This window comes from Salvelinus fontinalis, chromosome 12 (assembly GCF_029448725.1).
Source record: "Salvelinus fontinalis isolate EN_2023a chromosome 12, ASM2944872v1, whole genome shotgun sequence".
NCBI classification, from domain to species: domain Eukaryota; kingdom Metazoa; phylum Chordata; class Actinopteri; order Salmoniformes; family Salmonidae; genus Salvelinus; species Salvelinus fontinalis.
The window spans coordinates 36,408,058-36,418,921 of record NC_074676.1 but is presented as its reverse complement, the minus strand read 5'-3'; the positions used below and the strand labels follow the sequence as shown (position 1 = coordinate 36,418,921).

At 41.0% G+C, this 10,864-nt stretch overlaps 1 protein-coding gene across 1 annotated transcript; it reads left to right on the top strand.

Moving 5' to 3' along the window:
* Positions 1-657: 657 nt before the first annotated feature.
* On the top strand, positions 658-6,241 carry LOC129867279 (tax1-binding protein 3). The gene is made up of 4 exons (XM_055940569.1): positions 658-947; positions 2,653-2,772; positions 3,102-3,179; positions 4,797-6,241. The coding sequence occupies exons 1-4, from the start codon at positions 909-911 to the stop codon at positions 4,929-4,931; spliced, it is 372 nt and encodes a 123-aa protein (XP_055796544.1). The 5' UTR covers positions 658-908; the 3' UTR covers positions 4,932-6,241.
* Positions 6,242-10,864: the final 4,623 nt, after the last annotated feature.

Here is a 10,864-nt window from a genome sequence, read left to right as displayed (position 1 = left end):
AAAGAAGAAAAAAAAAGATGGCACGGTTTCCGACTTGGAATTCCGAGTTGGATGACCGTTTTTCTCAGTCGAAGCTTGTTTTTTTCCCGACTTGCCACTTGTTTTGAACGCACTGAATTCGGAACTCAGAGATTTACGGGGTCCGAGTTCCCACTTATTTTGAACGCAGCAAGTGGCCAATCAATGCTGATGGCATTGCCCAACCCACAAATATTTTACAATTTATGCCACAACCCAACCCCGTATTTCAACTGGTCGTTCAGTGCAGCACCATTTCCGTTCAATTGAACGTTCCAGAACGTAAAAACGTACTGAACGCAGCCCTGGATACTACAGGGGTATATTCACTATGAACCAAACGGAACAAAACGGGGAGGGACCTACCTGCATTTGTCCAACAGAAACTCTTGTTTTCCTTGCAAAACGCAACTGTTTGGATTTTGGACTAATGATTACACACCCCCGGGGTGTATTCATTAGTCGGATTCAGTTGTTGCAAAACGTTTTGCAACTGAAGCCGTTTACTCCAAACGGAAACGTTTTGAAACGAAAACGAGAGTTTCTATTGGACAAATGCATGTAGCCTACACAAGTCCCTCTCTGTTTCGTTTGCTTCCGTTTGGTTCCTAGAGTAAACGGTTTCGGTTACGAAACGTTTTACAACGGAATCCGACTAATAAATACACCCCAGGATCCATGATGACGACTAACCACGGAAAGGCAATATGACATCACCAACCCTGCCTTTACATGCTAGGAATCATTTGCTAGTTGTTACTCACACAAAGGGAAGCTGCTTCGAATACTGTATAATTTCTTCAAAGGAACAAAAACTACCATAGATCGTTCAGTTATTTGCAACCGCGGAGAAACACAAAACAATTGTGTCCGAGTTACAGTCTGAAACAATGTCTTTCATCCCAGGACAACCAGTTACTGCTGTTGTGGTAAGTTTTGGAACAGGCTACTCTTAATTCAATAGCTACGGAATCCATTGTCCAGGTCTAAAATCCTGCAATTAGTGCCTAGACGCGAACTATAAATAGGTAAAGTATTTATTCCAAAAATGTAGACTAGCATTACTGGTTATAAAAGTTAATTTAACACTGTGGTCATGCGTGCTTGCTTACTCTTGGCTATGTAACTGTTCGAACTTACCCTTGTCAAAATGGTTACATTGTAGTTAGCAGCAAAGTTCCTATGAAACATTGCTGTTCGATAGGTTCTAATCAAACCTACAGTATCTACGTTTTACTCCTTTCTGTTGTAACGTTAGCTGCCGTATCCAGCTGGATAACAGTTTAGGAGCACTTCATGTAATGGGTTATGAAGTTAGTTGTATTTCATTTTCACATGATGAGAAATCTTTTCCCCTAAAATACATGTATCTAGTTAGCTAATATTACACGGTGCGGCCTTGCCAACATGTTTTTTTCTTTAGGAGTAGCCTGTTATCTGTATATTATGGATAGCAGCTAGCATTATTAGTCAACTTGTTTGCTATGCTGCATGCATGAAAGTGAAGTGTTTCAGAGAAGGGTGTCACCTACCTACCTGAGACTGCTTGCATAACGTTAGCTTACTCTATTGACACAGCCATTGAAGTAACATGGTCAATACTCTGTAATTCATGAAAGGCTATGCCTCTCAACACACTGTTCATTCCTAACATCCAGCTAGAAATGAGTCATGAAGTAATTGCCTAGTGACAATGGGTTGATATTTCCATTAATACGGAGATCCTGGTGGTCAGCCTGCATTATACAATTCCATGAGTGTTTCCATGTTCTCATCACCAAGAACTTCAGATCCACTGAATGATGGTTAACCATATTGACCACTGAGTGCAGGGGTTTTAAGAACTTCTGACCACTGAGGCTCCTCTTATTCACCATCACACAGACTTGCTTTGTGCTGTAAAGAGCAGTGAGCTGGATGTGCCAGACTCCTCCATCTGTTTTATTGAGAGGGCAGCTGTCTGAGGTCCATGAGGATAGCTAGACTGAGAAAAGATCTGTCTCCAGTCAGTTGGTGGCAGAGAGTTTCCCTTTAAGTCAGTCACTCACCAAACACACGACAGGGAGATTATCTTTGTCCCTTCAGGGAACTAGTCTATTCATAACCCTAGTGTTCTGGACAATTCCACAGTAACATAATGATGTTGAGACAATTCCACAGTAACATAATGATGTTGAGACAATTCCACAGTAACATAATGATGTTGAGACTCAGATTTTCACATTAAAATGATTGGCAAACAAAAAACAATTCTCAATGACTACTTTTAACAATTTCCACAAACATTTAGAAAAACACATTTACTTGAAGAACAGTGCAGATGCAACGTTGGGTAACAGAATCATGGTTTGTGCATTCTGTTACCAAACTTTGGTTACCAAACCATGGAGATGCCCTTCTGCATTCTTAAAGGAAACACAGTGCATGATGTGGGGGACTCGGCACTAAATTTGACGTTCTATGTAAGTCATCACCTCATTCTAAATATTGTGGCTAGTTATGCTATTGGAACTATTGGTAGTCATTTACCACATTTTTATAACCTGGTGGAATGCGAACAGATACTTGGTGGTTGTTGAAATTATGAGTTCTTTCCTCTCCCAGCTCCACTTTCAACTTTCATGTGCTTTACAGCAACGAATTGAAATCTGCAAACTTCGCCAGGGTGAACATTTGATCCTGGGTTTCAGCATTGGAGGGGGAATAGACCAAGACCCTGGTCAGAACCCCTTCTCTGAAGATAAGTCCGACAAGGTACGAGTAAAACACATGGAAATACTCTCCCTGTCAGTTCTTAGTGAGCTCTGCTCTGGCAAAACTCTAACATCAACAGTAAACTAAGGTATTAGAGAGGCGGTCCTGGACACATCACCTCTAGACTCAGGTAGAAACACTACAGACCCAGATAGCTGATTGCATGGATGGATTACTCAAACAGTGACATTTTGTAGTTCGGATTTATCATCAAACTAGACTATAATGAATTGACGTTAGTTAATACGTTTTATATGTAGATGCACAGATTTTGGACTTTCATATGTATTTCTCTTTTGCTGTGTTGATGTTTTTCTGCATGATCACAGGGCATCTATGTGACACGGGTGACACCAGGGGGACCAGCAGAAGTTGCGGGCTTGATGATGGGAGACAAAGTAATGCAGGTATGCCATTTTTTTACATTAATTGCTTCAGAAATGCATGTTTCAAACTTTTGACCCCGATAAACATTTAATTTTACCTTATTGATGCATTTCCACAAGGTGGCACCATTTACTCAATTTCACTAGGGTTGATATACACTACAAAAGTATGGACACTTGCTAGTCGAACATCTCATTCCAAAATCATAGGCATTAATATGGAGTTGGTCCTCCCTTTGCTGCTATAACAGCCTCCACTCTTCTGGTAAGGCTTTTCACTAGATGTTGGAACATTGCTGCAGGGACTTCTATTCAGCCACGAGCATTAGTTAAGTCAGGCGTTGATGTTGGGTGATTATGCCTGGCTTGCAGTCTGCGTTCCAATTCACCCCAAAGGCGTTCGATGGGGTTGAGTTCAGGGCTCTGTGCAGGCCAGTCAAATTCTTCCACACTGATCTCGACAAACCATTTCTGTATGGGCCTCGCTTTGTTCACGGGACCAATGTCATGCTGAAACAGGAAAGGGCCTTCCCCAAACTGTTGCCACAAAGTTGGAAGCACAGAATAGTCTAGAATGTTGCTGTAGCATTAAGATTTCCCTTTGACAAATTCAGATTCGTCCGTCGGCCTGCCAGATGTTGAAGCGTGATTATCACTCCAGAGAAGGCGTTTCACTGCTCCAGAGTCCAATGGCGGCGAGCTTTACACCACTCCAGCCGACGCTTGGCATTGCACATAATCTTAGGCTTGTGTGTGGCTGCTTGGCTGCGGAAACTCATTTCATGAAGCACCTAAAGGGAAAGCTTAAAGATCATGTAGGTTTTCTGAGTGTGAGATGTTATTGGTCCCAGATTTCAGTCTGTTTCAAGAGAAGATTCAGTTTGATACTCTGTAGTGAGTGTTGCAACCGAGGACAGACTATTTTAATGGGCTACAGCACTAGGGGGTCCTGTTCTGTGAGTTTGTGTGGCCTACCACTTCGCGGCCGAGCCATTGTTACTCCTAGACGTTTTCACTTCACAATAACAGCACTTACAGTTGAACGGGGCAGCTTTAGCAGGGCAGAAATTTGACAAACTGACTTATTGGAAAGGTGGCATCCTATGACGGTGCCACGTTGAAAGTTACTGAGCTCGCCAGTAAGGCCATTCTACTGCCAATGTTTGTTAATGGAGATGTGCTCGATTTTATACACTTGTCAGCAACGGGTATGGCTGAAATAGCCGAATCCACTAATTTGAACGGGTGTCCACGTACTTTTCTATATATAGTGTATATGCCAATCAGCAGACGCTGTTATCCAAAGCAACTTTAGACATGCGTGCATACATTTCATGTATGGGTGGCCCTGGGATTCGAACCCACAATCATGGCGTTGCAAGCGCCATGTTCTACCAAAGCGAGTCTGCATGATGGTGAATAAGAGGAATGTCAGTGGTCAGAAGCTCTTAAAAACACTGCACTCAGTGGTCAGTATTGGTAACCATAATAAAGTTCTTGGTGATGAGAACATGGAAACACTCATGAAACTATTCACTGTATACCAATATTCCACTTACATCGCAACAAGAATATATAAAACTGTAATGGCAAACTATTGTAGGAAGACTTAACAGTGTTGATATCTGTCTCCACCAGGTAAATGGATGGGATATGACCATGGTGACACACGACCAGGCACGCAAACGGCTGACGAAGAAGAATGAAGACATTGTGCGGCTACTGGTGACCAGGAAATCACTGGAGCAGGCCGTCAGACATTCTATGATGTAATGACTCCAACGCTAGTCCTTTAGTGCAGACAGAGTTTGCTATTGGACGTGAGACAATGCCAGTGACCGAGAGCATAGTATTTCAAATCCTTTATCACATACTGTAAGTTTGGGGTGAATTCCACATCGATTCTGTCAATTCAGGAGATGGAATGAAATTGAAAAGTGCAATTTATTTTCATGAAGGATTCCTGAGTTTGAGTTGAAAAGAAATTGATTATGGCTGTACTCGCATATTCCCAAACAGAGTACACTCCATTTATACCATGTCTCTACAATTCATCAGTATGGTTTTAGTTATTGGGATCATTAACGCCTTTAACTAGGTGACTTGTCTATTACTTTTTCAGTTATTAGTACATTTCATGATCTCAGTCATGATTTGATTTACTCTACATTTTATATCTATGTTTTCGAGTCAATGTCTGTACAAGCCAAAAGAACACAATTCAAAGAAACTATAGACTAATAAATGTAACTATGTCATGTGGTGTAACTTCCACATATTTTGCATGAGCAGTTTTATAGTGGGGATAGAGGTTGTTATGCAAACATATGCATACAAAGCACATATGGTACTTTCCAGCATTAATCTGCAACACTAATTTGTATGTCTTCCATAGAGGTGTCCTCTTTATATGACTTGTGTTTTTGAGTTTAATATATGGCTTTAATAACAATTTAACACTTAAGTGCTTAACACCGCCATGTCGTCTGGAAAACTAATGAATATTCATCTTCAGGCTTGGATGATTTTGGAATCTTTATTTTGGTATCATCCATGTTGTGCATCCACCAAAGTAACAAGCACACCTGAACTGCATACTTTATATTCCATTTTACAATATTGCACTTCATGTCTACCAAATACTGTAATATTCATTTGAGGATTTTAGTTTTGTATGTTGTGCAGGAAAACAGTTACTTCTCAACCATATAGTTAATCTGGTGTTGCTTCCTTGATGTGAAATCAAGGCTAGGGCATAGTCAACCTTTTTACAAGTGCCTTCTTTCTCATGTTCATATAGAGAAAGTGGCATGTTGGATTCTTCATTAGGTCACTTGCTGGTTGATCTTAGACTGCTAGTTGCACCCTGAAATTGTTTTGTCCAAGTTTGAAGGATCTAATGACTTGAGAGAGATGTTTGATACACAACAGCCTTAAATGAAAATCTAGTGGTTGTACCACTAAATCGTGATGGTGTGAAATAGTGTTTTTTTCTATTCAAGCCCTTCTCCATTCCTATTGTTCAATGATATGTAAACTTTATCACTGCCTTAGCCGTACAATAAAAAGGAATGCCTCACTGATTTAATCTAATCTTCTCAGTTCCTATTAAAATGGATCAAAGATAAAGTAATGTTGTAATGCATATTCCAATGGTACCTAATATACATACACCCTAGTATGTTCTACTAATTTAGTATTTGATATGGCTTTGTTTTTGTTAGAATTTATTTTATTTGGAGATTATAATTATATATAAACTAGGTGGTTTGAGCCCTGAATGCTGATTGGCTGACCGCCGTGGTATATCAGACCATATTCCACAGGTATGACAAAACATGTATTTTTCATATTCTAATTATGTTGGTAGCCAGTTTATAATAGCAATAATGCACCTTGGGGGTTTGTGGTATATCGGCAATATACCACGGCTAAGGGCTGTGTCCAGGCACTCCGTGTTGCGCATAAGAACAGCCCTTAGCCGTGGTTTATTGGCCATATACCACACTCCTTCGGGCCTTATTGCTTAAATATCAATGGCAGATTGACACATCTACCTCCACACCCAACTTTTAAAAGAATAAACACTTCAAAAGACTGACCAACCTTTTGGTAAATGTAGCCTTGTATGAACATTTTCTATGAGGTCGATTTCTATCTACATGTCAACTGTTAAACTATCATTTTATTTGATCTTCATAAGTACTCAGAGTATATGAGGAAAAGCTTTTGAATTTACCATTTTGGTATACTTTATACTTCGAATGTTCTTTAACATAAATCAAAATCAACACTGAATGCATCCTTTTTGGGTATTATGTGTTTGTCAGGCACTTTGCAAAATTGACTTGTCACCGAGCGGTGATATTTTCTGACAAAACAGGGAATATGTGGTTCTGTGACATGAGCAGGGGTAATATTTTCTCTGTGTGCAGTGTATGTTGGAAGAAGTAGCCTATACCAAGACAAGCTAATTTTATGAAAAAATGAATGATGAAAAGCATCTGTTCTTCACAGATCCACAGCTGCTAATTAAATGGTGTTTGTTAGCATTAGAAAGATGGGGAGGGAGGTGTGAATTTTAGATTTGAGAAGCTGTTGGAGCATCCTGGTGTGTGCATAGATTCATGGTGTGTGTGGGCAGTTGCACAGCTTACCATCACCCTGTCATTGACCATTGTATGAAGGATATTACTCAATAGAAATACAGATGTGGGAATATATGCGATACAGTATTTCCATAGGTTGACTTTTATTATTGACATATTGATAGATTAGATCTTGCATCATACCGTATTTGGTCCAATTGTCTTGATCTTTGGCCTTTATCATCACCATTGGCTTTAGATATCTTCATGTTACCAACTTGAAAGTAATCAGATGACATTTCAAAGCAGTGAATCTATTACCTGACCTTTCCCTGTGTACTCAAGCATTTTATATGAGCAGTTTCTCCACTTTCATCTCTTAATATTGCCACTCGTCTAAAAACAAACACTCCTCTTTTAACTGCAGGTGTGGAGACAACACCCGATGCACCACCCAGAGAGCAACCTGGTCCATCCTCTCCCCTTTAAGAATAGCAGCACAGTCCTGAATCAATTTATCACATCAGCTTTTATCCAATTCAGCATCTTTTTATTCATGGCTGTCATTATCAAAGAAATACATGGCACAGTTTTTAACTTACTAATAATATTGCTAATGACATACCCAAATGGGTTATGCTGTTCCCAGAATCAGGGGAAGGGGGGCTGATCGATTCAGTGTGAGGCTTAGCTAAATTCCCCTTTGAGAAATAATTGATGAAGTGTGTGTGTGTATCTGTGTGTGCTTTCTCAGTATGAGAGAGTGAGTCTGTTGACATGAAGACATCAGTAAGAGTTTTGTTTGTCTCATAGGGACTTAGCTACATACATTATTTTGGTTCCATTCCACTTGCCTAAACACTACCCAGGGAGATATGACGTGGGGCTACAGTGAATGTGGTTGAGCACACATTTTCCACAAAGAAATCACACCAGTAATCCATTAAAACTCTGTGTTCTCACTAATACGATCCAATCTTGCCATATTGTCCACGACATTATCACATTGCTTGTTGCTAGGTAACTGGATTTATAAGGAGAGAACCACATCCATCTCAATAAATAACAATACTACAATACAGTACTACCCATCCTAATAATATGTAGAGTAGTTGTTGTTCATGTTGAGGTAATCAGTTCATTGAATTAGAAACTCAAACCAAAACGATGCCAAAACAATAACTTCCAAATATTACTATTACTATACACTTCAGTGTTGTGATGCCCAAATCCTAGCAAAATGCATAGTGCATAATATTGAAACGGTATTGTTGGATATTATTAATCCTAATCAGACAGGTTTTGAACATGGACAATACATTGGAGATAATATAAGACAAGTACTGTAAACAATAGAACACTATGAAAAATATGGGAAACCAGGCCTGGTATTCATAGCTGATTTTTATTTTATTTATTTTTTCTCCCCTTTTCTCCCCAATTTTCGTGATATCCAATCGCTAGTAATTACTATCTTGTCTCATCGCTGCAACTCCCGTACGGGCTCGGGAGAGACGAAGGTCGAAAGCCACGCGTCCTCCGAAGCACAACCCAACCAAGCCGCACTGCTTCTTAACACAGCGCGCCTCCAACCCGGAAGTCAGCCGCACCAATGTGTCGGAGGAAACACCGTGCACCTGGCCCACTTGGTTAGCGCGCACTGCGCCCGGCACGCCACAGGAGTCGCTGGAGCGCGATGAGACAAGGATATCCCTACCGGCCAAACCCTCCCTAACCCGGACGACGCTAGCCCAATTGTGCGTCGCCCCACGGACCTCCCGGTCGCGGCCGGCTGCGACAGAGCCTGGGCGCGAACCCAGAGACTCTGGTGGCGCAGCTAGCACTGCGATGCAGTGCTCTAGACCACTGCGCCACCCGGGAGGCCCCATAGCTGACTTTTGATAAAGTACAACTGGAATTACAGTGAGGGAAAAAAGTATTTGATTGGCTGAGACTGGCTAGGCCACTCCAGGACCTTAATGTGCTTCTTCTTGAGCCACTCTTGTTGTCTTGGCCGTGTGTTTTGGGTCATTGTCATGCTGGAATACCCATCCACGACCCATTTTCAATGCCCTGGCTGAGGGAAGGAGGTTCTCACCCAAGATTTGACGGTACATGGCCCCGTCCATCGTCCCTTTGATGCAGTGAAGATGTCCTGTCCCCTTAGCAGAAAAACACCCCCAAAGAATAATGTTTCCACCTCCATGTTTGACGGTGGGGATGGTGTTCTTGGGGTCATAGGCAGCATTCCTCCAAACACGGCGAGTTGAGTTGATGCCAAAGAGCTCCATTTTGGTCTCATCTGACCACAACACTTTCACCCAGTTGTCCTCTGGCAAACTTCAGACGGGCATGTATATGTGCTTTCTTGAGCAGGGGGACCTTGCGGGCGCTGCAGGATTTCAGTCCTTCACGGCGTAGTGTGTTACAAATAGTTTTCTTGGTGACTATGGTCCCAGCTGCCTTGAGATCATGGACAAGATCCTCCCGTGTAGTTCTGAGCTGATTCCTCACCGTTCTCATGATCATTGCAACTCCACAAGGTGAGATCTTGCATGGAGCCTCAGGCCGAGGGAGATTGACAGTTCTTTTGTGTTTCTTCCATTTGCGAATAATCACACCAACTGTTGTCACCTTCTCACCAAGCTGCTTGGCGATGGTCTTGTAGCCCATTCCAGCCTTGTGTAGGTCTACAATCTTGTCCCTGACATCCTTGGGGAGCTCTTTGGTCTTGGCCATGGTGGAGAGTTTGTAATCTGATTGATTGATTTCCTTCTGTGGACAGGTGTCTTTTATACAGGTAACAAACTGAGATTAGGAGCACTCCCTTTAAGAGTGTGCTCCCAATCTCAGCTCGTTACCTGTATAAAAGACACCTGGGAGCCAGAAATCTTTCTGATTGAGAGGGGGTCAAATACTTATTTCCCTCATTAAAATGCAAATCAATTTCTAACATTTTTGACATGCGTTTTTCCAGATTTTTTTGTTGTTATTCTGTCTCTCACTGTTCAAATAAACCTACCATTAAAATGATATACTGATCATTTCTTTGTCAGTGGGCAAACGTACAAAATCAGCAGGGTATCAAATACTTTTTTCCCTCACTGTATATATGCATGTCTGGATTATTACAATTTTGGAGAATCTCTTATACAATGGGTTAAAGTTATGTATATTAACCCCAGGTGTAAAATAATAAATAATGGCTACTTCTCAGAAAGTATTAAATTGTCAAGAGGAGTAAAACAAGGTTGTCCACTATCGGCATATCTATTTATTGTGGCCATCGAAATGTTAGCTATTAAAATCAAATCCAGCAATGATATCAAGGGGCTAGAAATCCAGCGCTTAAACACAAAGGTGTCATTATACGCTGACAATTTATGTTCTCTTTTAAAACCGCAATTTGGATCCCTGCACAGCCTCAGAGGATCTAGATACTTTTTCTAACATCTCTGGATTAAAACCGAATTATGATAAATGCACCATATGGGATAAAACTTTCTAAAAAAAAAAAAAAACTTTACATTACTGTGTAGTTTACCAATAAAATGATCCGACTGTGAAGTGGACATACTCGGTATTACTATCCCGAAATAAATAATCTCACTACAATAC

Bases quoted from the DNA above. Each gene is read 5' to 3' on its own strand.
- LOC129867279 (XM_055940569.1), top strand. From the start codon at position 909: ATGTCTTTCATCCCAGGACAACCAGTTACTGCTGTTGTG. The intron at 948-2,652 runs GTAAGTTTTGGA...TGTGCTTTACAG, and splicing joins AACCAGTTACTGCTGTTGTG to CAACGAATTGAAATCTGCAA. The intron at 3,180-4,796 runs GTATGCCATTTT...TGTCTCCACCAG, and splicing joins TGGGAGACAAAGTAATGCAG to GTAAATGGATGGGATATGAC.